The following is a 17,589-nucleotide window of genomic DNA, read 5'->3' as shown; positions in this document are numbered from 1 at the left end:
TCCCTGCCTGTTTCCCTCCTCACCCCCCTCTCCCTCCCTTCCCACCTCCCTCTCTTTCTCTCTGCCTCAATTTCCACAGGGTAAGATAAGAGAGTTCTATTAGTTGCTTTCTAAGGCCTCGTACAACTACAAAATTACTGATTCTTATTTAAGGGAATAAATATTTTTCCACTGTTCTGATTAATATTGATTTGTCAGGAGTCTGCACCTACAAGATTATACAAGAGGATGAGACATAAGTTGGTTGGTTAGTCCTAGACATAAAAAGGGAAACACATAAAAAAGATATGGGTATATTTTAAAGTAAATTTGTATTTCTTTAAAAAAAAATGTTTGAACGCTTAGATAATGTCTTACCAATTATTTGGTGGTTGCTATTCCAAATAGGTACGCAGAGAACCGATCTTATGTGAAAACCAGATATCTGGTCAGCCTAGAATATAAGAAAGTAGTTAATTAAAATTAAATGCTATTTAGCCACTTCTGATTTATATATTACCACTCTTCATAACAAATATATTTTTCAAAAGTTTAAAAAGACACATTATAACTTAATTTTAATGCATATACTCACCTGTCTCTTTTAATTTAAAACATCACTATGAACATTCCAAGGAAATCAAGTCTAATCAACCAAGACACCCAACGCCAACACTATCTCCCTAATCCCTACAGCCACAGAGAGCTTGATGTAAAACTGTCTTTATCATGATCACACCACCAGAAAGAATTCAGGCAACAGATTCTTCTCTGAGTGTTTAAAGCATTTTAATTAAACCAGTATAGGTCAATTATCTCCCTTTGTCTGGGCACATCTGTTAGTAAAAATGCTTGAATCTATAATGCTGTCATGTGTATATTTACTCTAAATACCTATATTTTTAACATTACTAATTTATTGTGTATGTTATAAAATCATATACAAAAAATTGAAGTTGCAAAAGATAAATGTAGAAGTTCCAAGATCTTCTTTCTGTACCCTAACAGATTGTCAAGACATGACATATTAAAATTATGAAGGTATAAATTTTACCTTCAGACAAACATCATTCAGTAACAAGCTGCACTTAATATTAAAACCAATAGTCCATATTTGAACTGTTAGATAAGAGCTCCTAAAGATTAGGTGTCATGTGTTAATGTGACCTTGATTTCTAGTGAAAAAGGTCAACCTGCCATCCCAATACTGTAGGAGAAAAAAATAAAATATCAAGGTTTTGGATCATGATAATTGGGATAAAAAGTTATTTTTATATTTTTGAATATTCATTGTAGAAGTTAAGAGCTGCATATTTTAACAATTTTAAACTGGAAGTTAATTTATATACTTAAATTTTATATTTCGATTTTTTTTTTCAGTTTTCCTCTGGGAAATTAATTTTAAGAATTAGTACTAATTCTTAATACTAATATGTTAGTTTCTTTTAGTACTGTTTTGATCTTGTTCAAGTAACCTTTCCCTACTACTGGCTCATGAAAATATTCTCCTAAAACATTCTTTTCCTAGAATCTTTATTGTTCTAACTTTTAACTTTCACATTTAGATTTATAATCCAACTGAAGATGGTTTGGGGGTATAGTTTGAGTTGAGTCAAGATTCTTTTTTTTTCCCAGTGGATATCCAATTGACCCAGCATCATTTTTTTTTTTGAGGGGGGCGCGGATACCTCTCCCCACCACTCCGCAGTACTACTTTTTTCATTAATCAAATGTTCAAATATGTTTGGATTTGTTTCTGGATCCTCTATTCTACTTTACTGATCTATGTGTCTATCCTTATGCCAATACCATACTGCCTTAAATAAGAGTCTTATAATAAGTCTTGGCATCTGGTAGTATAAATCCCCCAACTTTGTCTTTCTCCTCTAAGGCTGTTTTGACCATTTTTGGTCCCTGGGATTTCCATATTAATTTTAGAATCAACTTGAAGTTAACACACACACACACACACACACACACACACACACACACACACACACACGCATGCACGCACACAGCTGAGATTTTTATTGGGATTCTACTGAATCTATCAATCAATTTGGAAGAGAACTGACATCCTTACAAAACTGAGACTTTAAATCCATAGCATTCTTGGTTTAGGGTTCTTAAAATTTCTCTAAGCAAACTTTTATAGTTTTATATGCAAAAGTTTTGTATATAATTTGTTATATTTATACCAGGTGTTTTAAAAGTTTATGTTATTTTAAATGGTGTTAATAATTTATTTTCTAATGCTTTCAATTGGTATATAAAAATATAATTGGTTTTTGTATATTGAACTTGCATTCATCAATCTTGCTAAATTCAATTATTAACTTTAATATCTCATCTGTGGTGTTTTGAATTTTCTAGGCACATCATCATGTCATCTTACTCTTAAATTCTATGCCTTTTAATCATTTGACTTTTTTCTCTTTTAGTTTGTTAACAGAGTAAATTACATCAATTGATTTTTGAGAATTCCATATACAAACAAAACAAAAACATGGGCATAAATCATAAACCCAGTGAACTCTTTCAACATATATTTATTTACCATCTCCTATGCACCAGACACATTGCTGGGTGTCAAGGATATAAAAATGGATTCAAATAGTTATGACCCTTGAGGTAGTCATGGTCTAGTAAAGATAGAAACAGTTAAGATAAAATAAGTGTCCAAGTAAAGAATGTTCAAAACACTATAGAAAAGCCAGCAACTGACTGTTCAGAGAAATCAGGAGCAGCTTCAGATCTTTAAAAGTAGGTGTTCAAAGACGAAGATGACAATGATGATGATAAGCTAACATTTTCTGGATGTTCGTTCCATATCAGGTACCCTGTTCAGTGCTTTCACATGTATTATCTCATATACTTATTAAAACAACCCTATGAGGTAAGTACTGTTAACATCTTCCTTTAACATATAAGAGATTAACTACCTTGAAAGTGGAGAGACTGGTTCAAAGGAAACCAGACAATGACAAACACATCCATCAAAATTATCTTCCAAAAGAATAAAGTAGTTTTCTTCTTCTCCCTAAGGATAATGTCTGAATTACAGCAATGCTAGTGAGCCTTAAGAAAAGAAAATTGATTTTAGAGAGGTCTGAGAGGGATACTCTACAGACTTGGGCAAGTCCACTAGAATGGTTGGGTCTGTTGTGTTTTTCTGAGGGTCATACTCAATTGTTGGTGGTCTTAAACCAGCACTGAGCGGTAGACACGCTTGCTTCTGCCAACTGTGGGGCAACAATAGGACCTACCTAATTCTCCTAGGAAATCTGAAGCAGCTACGGAAAGAGGTGACAGTACAAGAAGAAAAGGAACAGGTAGTGACTGAGAGAAAAAAGGAAAGAGATCCCTTGAGAAGCTGTTAGTGAGAAAAACAAAGCTTAGGCTGTTTGCCAGTGAAATGAAAGATTTTTTTTTTTTTTACAAAATTATTGTAGTTTCCCCAAATAATTTTTTATATTCTGGGAAGGTGGGAGTATGTGTTCTCCCATCCCCATGGAGGATAACACTGAAGTTTCTGGTTTGAGTAAGGGTAGTGGGAACACAGGAAGTTTGAGGGAAATGATATTGAGTCCAGGTTGACACTCATTACAATTCCAATGGCAACTGGAGAGAAAGAGGAGCTAGAGATACTAATCTTGGAGTCATCGGCCTCTGCTGTTAACTAAGTGGGTAAAACCACCAAGGGAGAACTTGTCCAAGAAAAAGACAGAAGGGATGAAAAACTGAACCTGAGGGGACACAGTATTTAGGACAGGAAGAAGAAGGTGGGGTCAGTGACAGAAATGGAAAAGAACTCCAAAGCTCAAACTCCTAATGTCAAAGCTTTATAGCATTTCTCATGTGTGAACACATTCCTACAATCTTTCTGGAGACAGATTTATTGATGTGTATCCAGAGTCTAAAATGTCTACATACTCTTTGACTTATCACTTTCATGTCTAGGAATTTATGCTATGGTAATTATCCTAGCTATTCACATATAAAAAATTTACATATAAAAGTATGAACTGCAGCATTATTTATAATAATGATATGTTAGAAATAATCTGAATATTAGACTAAAGGGAGTTAGTTAAGTAAATAGCATATCCAAACAAAGGACTATTATCCACCTCATTAAAATCATGCTATGGAAGAATATTTATTAACATGTAAAATTTTAATATATTAAATGATAACAGTGTGGGTGTCTGTGGGTATATAAATACCTATTATATACTTTAGAAAATCCTCGAAAAATTATGACCACAATAGTTCCCGCTGAATATTTGACTATGGGAGTTTTTATTTGTTTATTTACTTTTTAAATAGACTTTATTTTTAAGAACAATTTTAGGTTTACAGCAAAATGAGTGCAAGTACAGAGAGTTCCCATATACTCCTTTCCCCTACACAGGCACATACATCCCTCACTACCAACATCAAAGTAGTACATTTGTTATAACTGATGAACCCACACTGATATATCATTATTACCCAGAGTCTCTAGTTACATTAAGGTTCACTCTTGATGATGTACATTCTTTGGGTTTTGACAACTCTATAATGACACATACTCGATATCAGAGTATCATACAGAGTAATTTCATTGCCCTAAAATTCTTTTGTGTTCCACCTATTCATTCCCCCATTCCTGCTCACCTCTTGCCAGAGGTGATACTGGTGATATTCAACCAGCGATACTTCCCTCTACCCCTAAGCTTTATTAAGGTATAATTGACAAAACTGTAATATAGTTAAAATGTGCAACGTGATGATTTGATATATGTACACATTGTGAAAGAATACTGCCTATGGGAATTTTTAAATTGCTGTTTCTATTTTCTAAATGTTAGATAATGAATTAGTTGCACAAGACAGAAAAAGTTATCTTCTAAATAGAACTTAAGGAAAACAATTGTGTCAAATGTTGCAGAGTAGTCAAATAGGATAAGCAGTGAAAAATGGATTCTCGAATTTAATAACTCAGAAGAATAACTGATGGCAGAGGGTAGTCGAGGGAAGAAAATCAGGGATCAGGAACAGAAGTTAAGTGATTAGTTCTGGAGGAGGAAGGCCACACTGAAAGAGCAGAGCTGCATCAGTCCAGAGCTAGTCTTGTGTGGGCTGAGCAAAGAAGAGGGGAGAGGCAACAGAAAATGCCGAGTGTCTTTAAATTGTTCCTACTGTGGTTGAGCGATAGCAACGAAGCCAGTGCTGACTTGCTGAGAATAGGGAAGAGAGGCTGGTGATGATTAGCATGTTTGATGAGCTCAACAGGATGGCAGAGGGAGAGAAGGAAGGATGGCAGAGTACAATGAGAGTGAATTTTGTGATTTTAAAATCATTCAGGCAAGGCCCTCGTTGTCTATTCGTGGCAATGGTTGTTGTTTCTGGAAGGTTAAACTAATCCAAGTTAATTTATATGTCCTTATGAAATGGCAAGTCCCAGGAGCATGTATCATTCTGTGCAGGAGTTGAAGGAGAAGATAAATGAAATTCATCATAGCTGAACAAGGCCTCCGAAGAATGAATCCCAAACAGGGATAAAGAGGCATAAGAAAGTATGAAGGAAAGAATCATCTCTGTTCATCAGATAACTCTAAGTCTCCAGATCCTATCAGTCAATGGAGCTCAAAAATATCAGTCTATTGACCTTAACCGTCACCCAAACTCTCCATGCCCCAATTTCGTCATGAACACTTATCTTCTGCACACTAAAATGTTAATATTGTTTATCTACAGATTTTGGAATGATAGTACATTCTCATCTTTGCTTCTTTGTGCTTTTTCTTATTTTCCAAGTTGTTTTATGAAAATATGTGTGTGAAAGAGTTTCAAAATTCATAAGGTGTTTTAAAAATGTAAATATTACTAGTATTGAAGGATTACTTGCTCCAAAATATCTGTCCCATTGTTTCACAGAGTCCCTGCTCAATCATTCTCAGTTTAAAATTAATATCATTAGAGTCCCAAACATTAGACCATGTGAGACTAAGCAGTCTGTCTAGGAGGCTATAGTTAAAATAGATATATTATTTGGGAGTGCTTTGTTCTTTCCAATTAAAGATGTTTACTTAAAAATTTTATCCAATCTCTGTCCTCATTGGGTCTTTCCAGTTAATGAATCTAATTAAAGACGGTTTCTCTCTTGGAGCCATCAAACGTACTTGTCATATTTTCCAGCCTCTTAAAAGTGATCAAAGGAAATGTCAAATGAATTGCTGATAATGTAATACTAGTCATTAATGTGCAATATGTTTCCTTTCCCTAGGGAAATATGTACAAATTTAACAATAACCTAAAGCAATACTTAATCCCCCCCAAAGCAATCTCCTGGTGAGAAATTCTGGTACTAGGACAAGGTAAGGGAGGAGATGTTCCCAACCAGTCCTTTGATTTCCCTGAAAGAGTAGAGAGGCAGTTTATTTTTGCCTACTTTACCAGCACATGAGATCAGTCCTAATGGCTTCTAGAACACTATCTACAAATGATTCCTTAAATTCCTGACAAATGCACTCCTAACAAAACAATTGATCTTTGGGCTTAGAACTGAGGCAAGTCTCCATCACCTGTGCAGCAGTCCATTCGACTCTTAGAACCAGGGGACCGCTATTCATCTTAAGGACCTACAGCTACCATTCTATATCTTATTCAAGTCTTAGTAATTCCTAACCTTCCTCACTCTCCTGGTCAACAGTAAATCTTATGTGGACTGTCTAATCTTCTCTACCAAACCCTACTCTCTGGAAAGAATCTCAAATTGGTTTACCCTAAATATCAATAACAGAGATTATCAGTGGCAAATGTGTTTCAGCAGATCCACAGACCTCTAACTCTTAATGGTTTCAATTTTGCACATTCCCCTTTGTAACAGAAGCAAAACAGATAGACCAGAAGGCATTATAGAGAAAAGACGTGAACTGTCCCCCCCAGGCTAGTACTCAGCATCCCAGATTGTGGGAGTGTTTTGCTATTAAGATCTGACAGGCGAAATGGGCTTTAATGTTCTATATCAAAGGATCTCAGCGCCTGGAGCCCTATTATCCTTAAGTGCTACATGACAAAGGTAAGAACTACTGAGTTGTCTATAACAGGCTTTAATTTAAGAAAATCAGGGCAAGAACTTCATATGGAAGAACTTCATAGGATTAAAGAATAACAGACTTAGAATCATGACACCTTAAATTTAACTCCTTAACTCTGGGCATCAACCACCCATGGCAGAGGAAATTTGGGTGCTGATTGATTTCCTACCTCTCTTGAATTTGTAACAAATACATAGACCACTAAACCATTCATGCATATGGCCTGCCCTACTTTTTAGTTATTTTCTGCCATTCCCCATGCTGAACCTTTCCTATTTAAATACTGGGTCCAATTGTTTGTTGCAGCCAGAAAACAAACCCTGCATGTAATGGCTCTGAAATTCACTCCATAACTATACAAATGGAAGGAAATATTAAATTAAGCAACAGAATATTACATCTGATGTTGACTAAATAATGGCTTATGCATTAGTGTATTTGTTTTAAGTCGTTCTTTTGAATCTAGTATGAAAAGAAGGGCAGAAAGCTACATAGATGATGCACTAGAGTGCAACGAACTACTGGGAGTTGAATTCATAAGCACAATGCCAACTAAAGCAAGGCCAGAATAATCTTTCCATGGTGCAAATATTTGTAAATAGAGTATGCACTCCAAGAAGCCACCTGATACAATGGCAGGTCATCTGCAAATGCAGTTTATGTACATCATGTTGGGACAATTTCAGACAAGGATCTTAGTTAGAATAAAATTCCAGCAACACTCCATGCTGGCAAGGGCAATAGAAAATAATCCATCTGAATTCCCCAAAGATACAGGAAGGCAAGTTAATTTAGTTAGATCTTGAATTATTTCAATTCCAGTTTTGAGTAATGGTTTATAGTTTTTAGAGGGCTCACAGCCTGGTAAAATATAATTTCACATAAAATGTAAAAGGTCTAAAAATCTTTAATACCTTGATAATTTTTCCTGATTACAAAAATAATGTAAACACCTGACATTTTTAACTAAAAATAAAATCAACAGCTCTAATTTTGACATCTCTAGAGATGACAACTATTAACAGTTTAGTATAAGTTCTACCTAATCTTTTCCTATGAATGTATAATATATTCACACATAAATTTATAATATACTTAACAGTATTTAATATATTTATAAATAACAGATAATATATTCAACAATACTGAACAATATTCAACAATAATGTCTATTATGTACTGAACATTGTTCTAGTTGTTAGGGACATAACAGTGAACAAAACTGACAAAATACTCATCTTCATTGAGCTTACATTCTAGTAAGAGAAGACAACTTGTAAACAATACCAAAAAATACATAAATAAATTATATGTTAAAAGTGTTACGAATTAGGCAGAAAGAATAGAGCAAGTTAAAAGGGATTAGGAATACCAAGGGTGGCAGGCCTTACTCACAGGTAACATGTGAATGATGACTTTAGTGAGAAGTGGTCAGATTCTGAATAAATTTTTCAGATAGAGTCATCTGGACATCCTGATGAATTATATGGGCAGCATTAAAGAGGTGGAGATGTGAGCCTTGCACTTATTAGGGGAAGAGTATTTCAGCTGAGGTAGTAGCCAGTACAAAGGCCCTGAGGTAGGTGTATGAGTGGCATGTTCTATGAATAACAAGGAGACTGGTGTGGCTGTAGATGTATGTGTGAGGGCTGGGGGTAGATAATGAGATACTAGATTGTGTAGGGCATCGTAAGCCTCCGAAAGAATTATAAATTTGGCTTTTAAGTGAAATAAGGAGACTTTGAAGAGTTTGCAAGCAAAGTTCTAATATGATGTGATTTAAAATTTAAAAGCCTCTGGCGACTGTATTGAGAACAGAGTGTAGAGGGGAAGAGTGGAAGCAGAGAGAGATAAGAGGCTATGGCCAAAGAAACAGTACAGAGATGATGGAGATTTGGACCTGGGTAGTAGCAGTTGAATAGTGAGAAGTGGTCGGATTCTGAATAAATTTTTCAGATAGAGTCATTTGGACATCCTGATGAATTATATGGGCAGCATTAGAAAATCATGCCTATAAAAATTTTGGCATGTGCATCAGGAAAGACTGAGTTGCCTTAACAGAGATAAGGAAACAGAGAGAGCAGCAGGGTTGGGAGAAAAAATTTTGTGAGCTCTGTTTTAGACATGTTAAGTTTGAAGTGTCTATTAGAAAAACATGTGCATATATACATACATATACCCACAGATATTCTATACATACTTCTCTATGTTTTTTTTTTTCTTTTGTGGACATTTTTCCATATCAGGACACAAAGATTGTTTCATGAGATAGAGACATTTATGCAGGCTCAATTTTAGTCTTTATTATAGGTAAAATTCTAAAGATGCCCTTGAAGATTCCAACCTGACCACCCTCCATCTGTATAATCCTCTCTGGGCAGGACCTGTGATAAAATTGTCACTTCTTTGTCTAGGTTATGTTATATGGCAAAAGAGTTGAGAGAGCCACTCCTATGATTAGGAAAGTCACTTCTGACATTATTTAAGCCTCTGCCATATCCAACTGGAGTAAGATTCTTCTGCTGGCTTTGAAAAGGAAGCTGACATGTTGTGAGAGGGCTATGTGGCTAGTACCTGACAACAATCTCTAGGAATCAAGAGAGACCTTTGGCCAACAGCCAGTAAGAAAATGGGAATTTTAGTCTACAACTGCAAGGAATTCAAGTCTGCCAACAACCTGAGTGACCTTTGAAAATAAAGCCAAGAACCAAATGAGAGCACAGCCGGGCCAAAACCTTGATTTCGGCCTTGTGAGATGCTCAGCAGAAAACCCAGCTGTGCCATGCCCAGACTTCTAACCTATAGAAATTGTGAGATAATAAGTGGGTGTCTGTCTTAAGCTGTTGAATTTGTGGGTTTTTGTTATGCAGCAACAGAAAATTAATATAAATGGTATTAATATATATGGTCAATGTCTCCAGGAGACAAACATGGATACCTCTTCCCAAGGAGCAAATGTCTAATAAAATTATAATACCTACTAATATGATAACCCATGAACATGAATGTTTCTTGAGCCACTATAAATAAATACAATCAGTTATATTTAGAAAGTCATTTCTGTCTTTCATCCTTTTCAAGGATCATAGAGTCTTATAACAGAATAAACGTATCCTGATCTTCACAAGTTTGCAAAATTTAAAGCTCAGAAATTTTGTTCTGGCTTTGTGACTATCTTATAAAACCATTCTGTCATAATTTTCTACCCATAAACTAAAGAGTCTGGCCATAAAACCATATATGCCATCAGGCCCAGCAGGAAATACTCCTAAGAGTCAACTTGAACAGGCAGACAGAAGGCAAATAATCACTGTGGCTAGCCCTGCTAGCTGCTCTGTTAACCACAAGAAGGGAATTCCATTAAATATTTACCACAATCATAAAGAAAACACCCAGCAGGAAGACAACTATGATTACTTGCCCCATAGCCCTCACAGCACGCACCTGACAGTACCTGGGATAAGCTTTACATCACATTAAAAACATCCCTCTGTAGATTTCAACAGTTTCGAAACAGATTTCAAAATTCTTTTGCTGTATATCTTTGGGCAGAGTTTCAGAAGACATCCTAAAAGTTATTATAAGGCAGAAAAGACACAGAAATTGGAAATCTACTTTACACTTTAGCTGTACAGCTAAAGCAAAGCTTGATAGAGTAAATTATCTCTAACAGAAAATAGCCACTGGCATTATAAATCCCCAAACTGACAAGCTTCCTGTGTTAGTCCAAACTGGAGATGGAACTACCAAAAGTACATGAGAGGATGTATTGGGGTTGGCACCCGCACTTAGAAATCTGAAGAATCCACAAAATGGTCCACTGGGAGACTCATTCACAGTTGTTGTTGAACGATTTCATTCATGGAGTAAGGAACACCTCCCTATCCACTACCACTGATTAGGAACATCTATTTGGACTTAACATGAGTAAAAACTAAACTTCTATCATATTGAGTCACAGGTTTTGGAGTTTATCTATTGCCTTAACTTATATAGTGGTTTGAACATAGGCACCAGTATTGTGTTTGAAATATACCAATGTGACTGGCTTTTAGCTGTATGTTTTAAGGATTGGTGGGTTGCTTGGGCCTGGGCAGTGCAATTAGTCCCTGAAATTCTATCATCCCTGATATACCTAGGTAACCTGGCCCCTGGATGCCTGACTACTCTTGTGAAAAGCTAGGTCTGCATATTGCTTATCCTTATAAGGGAGGATCTGGTAACCATCTCCCCAGGTCAGCCGAAGGCCACAGGACATATATCCAGCTTCCACCATCTGTTGACACCTGCTATTGCTCCTACTCTGACCAGAATAGAAAAGACCTGGCTTTCTTGAAGATCTACAGGTTGTCAGATTATTGCCACTATCCCTTCTTTACTGTCAACAAACAATCATCTTTAACTCCTTTCTGTGGGTAGAGACTTTCTTCCCACTCCCCCTCCTCACCCACCCATGTCTCTGAAGGAAGGGTCTGCTGGTCTGCAGATCTGTATAAAGGCCCCCTCGTGTAGAGAAAAGGGTTTGCTTTTGGCACCTCCTTGGAACTAAATAACCAGTCCTCAATCAACCTGATATCTTTACCTGGTATTTATACAAGCCTGCATGGTTTACAAAATATTTATATGGAATTTTACATATTACAATATGTATATAAGCAGTATGCCCAGGACTACTTAGCTGGTAAGTGGAGCTGACAAGACAAAAAGGTAGGTCTGCCAGCCATAAGTTTATATGTCTTTTGGAGAGAGGAAGGAAGGGATTGTCACTCTATTGCCTAGGCAACTCCTCAGCAGTGGATTCCCTGCCCTCTTGCCCGCTACACAGCAGCTCAGGGAAAGAGAAATGAATTAGGAATCAGAAGGTCCAGAGTCTGTTTACTGTCCTGCCTCAAGGAAGCTGTATGGCCTTAGGCAAGTTACTTCAGACTCTCTGAGTCTCTGTTTTCTCACCTGTTAATTAAAAGAAAATCTCTACTATTTCTATTAACCAAAAGTTGAATTATCTATAGTAGGGAATCTCAAAATAAGATCAATCCACTTTTATGAGTTCTATTCTAGGTCACAACATCGCCTGATGAATTGGAGTCCTTCCTGCTCAGTAAAGAAAATTCAAGTTGCCAGATTTAGCCATTGCAACCATTGAGAAATTTACCATAGATACTAGTGTTCAGGGTAACTGTGTTTCTGACATTTTAAAATCTATTACGTAGACTTGTGTAGATAAAATCTGTAGGAAAAATAAGAAATGCTTTGAAAAAGATTCCCCATTCTCTGCAAATTATCATTCTTGTTAACCACCTCAAACTATTTAGGAAAGTCAGTGAGTGCACAGAACAAAAGAGCAAGCACTTTTCCCAGTGGAGAAAACCATTAGTCATTAATCCTAGATTTAAAAAAACAAGTTTCCGTATATTCTACCACTGATAAATAATGACTCAGTTATGATTACTGGGGAAAAATATGGACCCATGTACCAGACACTAGAAGAGAGGACTCAGATCTCTGTAGGAAGACAACATAGTTATATATCTCTAGGATGATTCCAGAATTACTTTTACTGAAAAGATGAAGCAATTCCATTTTGTCATGGTGGTTTTTTATCTTGAGGAAAATAATATGTTAATGAAAAAATATCCAAAATGTTTGTCTGTATTATATGATCCACACCATCTTACATGAGGCTTTGTGGGGAGAAGCTTCCAGCCTCTTAGCCTCTTGGGGAAGTGCTGTGGTTCAGTCTGAAGTCTGTTTCTTTCATTACTAACATAAATGGTCGACATTGGTTACTCGGGCAAAATATACTTGAGAATACATAATTTTGCTTTTCCTGGTGTGATACATTTTACTCTCTCTCTCTCTCACACACACACACACACACCATACACACACATTTGCAGAACATATCTACTAAATGCCTGTATTTAAGTAGATCTCTCTTTTTCTCCTCCAGTCTCTCACCTCCACTTGTATTGATTAATTCCTTTCCATTTTTTTTCCCTCAGCATAAGAAGAGAAACAAAATAACTTTAAATTCAAGTATCACGCAAAGAGAACATGTAAAAATCATGGTATAATGCATCTTCAAATCTGCATTTAAAATCTAGAATTAGCTGTATGGCAGATTGAAAGCACTTAGGTGGAAGGACAAGAAATAACGATGGTCTAAATACATGCTTTATTTTTTCCTAGGGTAGAAGAGTGATTTCACAAAATAGTCACTGCTTAACCTACCACAGTTTACTCTGTTCAGACATCACTGCTTCTAACTACTGGATCAGGGCATTAAATTTTTATGCCCAATCTCACAGAAATAACTGTTGCATTTTTGCTCAAGAGTCAATATTATTCTTTTTACAATCAGTGAAGTAGGCTGCCTTATTGGAATGGACTGTAAGTATGCCTTTATCGCTAATCAGGAAGAGATGAGGTGAGAGTCTGCCTGTAGACATAAGGTTATGGTATACTCAAGCTCATTATATTGTATTACCAAGAAGTAGTTTTGAGATATTAATTGTGCTTGCTACATGTGCTACTTTTCATAAGGAAAAAAAAAAAAAAGCAATTATTGGACAAGAATTTTCTACTCCCTATAAAGGTGAAGATGTTTACAGCCTATGACCAGAATGTCATTCTCCTAAGAACTGATGCTAGAAAAACTCTTGCCTCTGTGTACTTAGAGACATGCACAGAAAGTCCTTGGCAGGTATGTATGTAACAGCAAAACACTGAATCCAAATATCTATCGAAACTATACTGAATAAATAAAATGAGGCCTATTCATACAAGGGATACTTGCATAAGTATCCCTTGTATTTATTATTTAAGGGATACTTAAATAATAAATAAATGAATTCAAATTCATGTGACTCAGGAATATATATGTTGAATGAAAAAGCAAGCCAGAGAAGAATACATGTAGTATAATTCAATTTATATAAACTTCAGAGACATGCAAAACATAACAATATAGTTGGCAGGGATTAAAACATATGTGGTAAAACTATCTAGAAAACCAAAGGAATGTTAAATTCAAATTAGATAGTGGTTACCTCTGTGTGGGAAATAGAGAAGATGGGATTAGGGAAGATCAATATAAGGATTCAGAAGTAATTATCATGTTGTTTTTCTCAAATTGGATGGTGGGTGTTTATTGCATCTTATTTTGTTATACCGTTACATATGTCTTATGAACCAACTTTTTTAAATGGCATAATTTATTGATTCTTTTTGCTTCCCCAGAATTTAACTTTATGGTCCAAAGCTAAGAGCAGAATGATAGCAATCCAAACCAAATTTAGCACTATAATTTGGGGTAGGAATCAATCATTATCCCTTGACACCTAATCTAACAGGTCAACTTTGTAACAATGAATTGGAATTTAATGATTTTTCTACATAGCAAGCCTTTCAGTTTGTTCAGTGATTGACAATGCTAATTGTAGAAGATTGAGAGCACTTTCTTCATAAAACTGTGTTTAGAAATCTGTTTTTTCAGTATTCTTTCTTTCAAACCAAGGAAGCAAGAAACATAGCAAAAGGCAAAACTTCATAAAATTAGTCCTAACCCAATCAAAATGCTAAAGTATACAAATATCGACATCTATAAATCATTTCCACTCTGCCAGTCACAGAACTAAGGTGGTAGTGTTCTTCCTTTTAGGAGGAGAACTAAGGAAGCTTTGGACGGTGCACTTTCCCAAAGTTCAGAAATAATGTATGAGAACTGAGGAGAGCTAGAGGGTGGTAAGCATTGGGACACCTAAGGAAGCATACTGGAGATCCGCCCAACCCAGACTGGGAGTTCATGAAAGGATCTCCAAGGGAGAAGCCTCTCAGCCTGATGCTTAAGAATGAATAGAGGGACTTCCAGTCAAGATGGCAGAGTAGGTACGCACTGTGCTCTCCTCCTCTCATGACCACATCAAAATTTCAACTAAATTATAGAACAACCGCCCTTGAGAACCACCTGAAAACTAGCTGAACAGAACTCCTATAACTAGGAATATAAAGAAGCCACATGGAAGATACATAGAGAATATAGCCTGGGGGAAGAGGTTTCCAGCCAGCTACAGAGAGGTGTTGAGTTTTGGGAATTTAAAATTTCCCTGCAGAGATCTGCAAAGATGGTTTGACTAAAGTTATATGTTAGACTTAGATTCCAGCCTCCCCACATCATTGTTTCCCAGTGGACACTGGGGACAGCACAGGGTGAAATTAAGAGTAAGAGCTGTGGAGTCTGAGACCAGGACTGAATCTTTGTCTGTCTTCAATGTCACAGATTAGCTCTCGTTTCAGATTAAATGTTCAGTTATTATTACTAATCTATCCTCTGTTCTGTAGCTAGTGTGATCTTTCTAAAATACAACTCTTGCTTCTCCCCTGTTTAAAACTCAACTGCTGGTTAAGATTCTTAACCTCTTAATAAAGCTTTCAAAGTCTGAGTGATCTGGCCCGTTTCCCTCTTCAGCCTCATCTACCCAGCCCTTTAGCCACATTAACTCATCTCAGTTCTCTAACTCCCCGTTCTCTCTCAACTTTGCCTGACTACATGTCTTCTCTCTCTTCCTCACCAAAAACTCATGTTATTCTTCATATATTAGCTTGGCAGTCTAGAATAAGAAACTTGTAATTTATTGAATGTGTATGTGTGCATACACATGTAGAGACATTTTATAAGTTCATGTAAATTTTACCTGTATGATAATCTATACTACCTGACAATTTAAACTTATGCAGGTCAGAATCCATATCATTTTAATATATTCTGTATATCATTATAATGTGCTTACAGAATTAAAATTAAATAATAACAAACCAATTTACTGTTTCTTGGAAGCAATTTTTAAAAACATGGTTGTTTTTCTAGCATCTATTGGGAAATAACTGTTATATATTTTTATTATTAGCTATTTCATAGTTTAATATAAATTGTGTTTAATATAAACTGTGTTTAATATATAATGTGCATGGGTGCATTTAATGCACAGGTACCTGTATATGATTACATTTAATATAAAATGTACCCAATCGTAAAAGAGCATCAGACTAATCATAATACACAGTCATTTTGCCATAAGGCAGGATAGAGAGAGGAAGTTTTTCTGTCATTCAACAGTAAGCAATATAAAAAATCAGACCACAGGGGAACAACATGAAAGAATTGCCAGTAGACTCAAGGGTTGCTGTAAATCTGTATGACGTCCTTTTTTGGCTTCAACCAGCAAGCCATCAACAGAGTGATAACTGAACCTTCGGACTCCTGAACTAGAAGACTCCTTACCTCAGCATCAAAGCGAGGGTCCTGGTAGGCATCACTGATGTTCACTGGAAGACCTGTAGAAGCCACGAGCTCGGCAATGCTGTTATTTATCAGCCAGTCAGAGTACGATGATTTCTCCATGCTCTCTTTGAAACTATCAGAATACCAATGCAGGCAGTAAGAAAAGAAAGAAACATAAGTTTATTTGAACACAAACCCTATTAAACTACACTCAGAGCAGGATTATCTATCCTCATTAAGAGGGGATAAGTGACTTGAATCACAGAATAACAGCAAAGTCATTATCAGAAAGACAACTGCTATAATGTAAAGTAATCAAATCGATGGGTAGAAATGGTAGATTCTAGGCCCAAGGCAGGCAGACATAAAGCAGATATTTAAAATCAATAGCAGGACGCCAGTGCAGTGGCATAATAAATTCCACTGACCTCCCCAGCCCCACCCCTTAACTGAGCAGATCTGATGTTTAGCACCAAAAACAGTTGAACCCAAGAATGGGGAAAAATCAGAAAATAAATTGAGAATTTACAAAATTTTAAATGTGGCAAAAGAGTACGTCTGGACAATATGTAATCTTAGAATTATGTAACTATTTTCGTAGTCTCAGAGAATGTTTAACAACAACAAAAAACCATTTCCTACTTACAAAAATCTCACTAGAACACCAGTTTTAACTCTATAGATCCCTAAAATTAATAATTCGAATTATACTGATATTTGATTCGAACAAGGAATTTTATGCTAAATTTTGTGAACTCGCCCTTGTATCACTTTCATTGCAAACATCGACTACATAGAAATACTCAAAGAACTAGTAAGATCCCCTCCACCCTTCCTCCCTGCCATCTTTTCTTCTCTAGGGACACACTGAGCACTGCCAAAAGCTGTGAAAATGCATACTGACTACTGTTCAAATTAGCAATGTCAAGGTAAATCTCCATGGAGGACATCATATTTGGGGTTTAGTAGGTGGTAACTGAAATTACGTAAATAAAGGCAAACATGCTAGGACGATATTTTCCAAACGACATCCCCTGCATTCCAGGAGATGTGAACGAGCGAACTACAAAAAGAACACTCACAACAACTCTGTTGACTTTTTAACCTAAACGTTATATGTAAGAAAAACACTGAACACTATACATAGTCATTGTTGTTATGCCATAATGTGCCTGTGTGGAATTTGTGCCCTGCTGAGAATGCCAGGAACTGACATGGAGAGGCCACTGGATTCATTAATGAGTG

At 36.2% G+C, this 17,589-nt stretch overlaps 1 protein-coding gene across 1 annotated transcript in view; it reads right to left on the bottom strand.

The window, feature by feature from the left end:
• The window catches only part of PDE11A (phosphodiesterase 11A), a 327,576-nt gene that overhangs the window by 159,877 nt on the left and 150,110 nt on the right, over nucleotides 1–17,589 (bottom strand). The window contains exons 6-7 of the mRNA XM_011356861.2: nucleotides 16,345–16,477; nucleotides 358–433 (exon numbers count right to left, since the gene is read on the bottom strand). Coding sequence (XP_011355163.1) covers nucleotides 358–433; nucleotides 16,345–16,477 — 209 coding nt within the window. The remainder of the gene's footprint in view (nucleotides 1–357; nucleotides 434–16,344; nucleotides 16,478–17,589) is intronic.

The sequence above is a fragment of the Pteropus vampyrus genome, unplaced genomic scaffold (genome assembly GCF_000151845.1).
Source record: "Pteropus vampyrus isolate Shadow unplaced genomic scaffold, Pvam_2.0 Scaffold2, whole genome shotgun sequence".
NCBI classification, from domain to species: Eukaryota; Metazoa; Chordata; class Mammalia; order Chiroptera; family Pteropodidae; genus Pteropus; species Pteropus vampyrus.
This window is presented reverse-complemented; position numbering and strand designations above follow the sequence as displayed.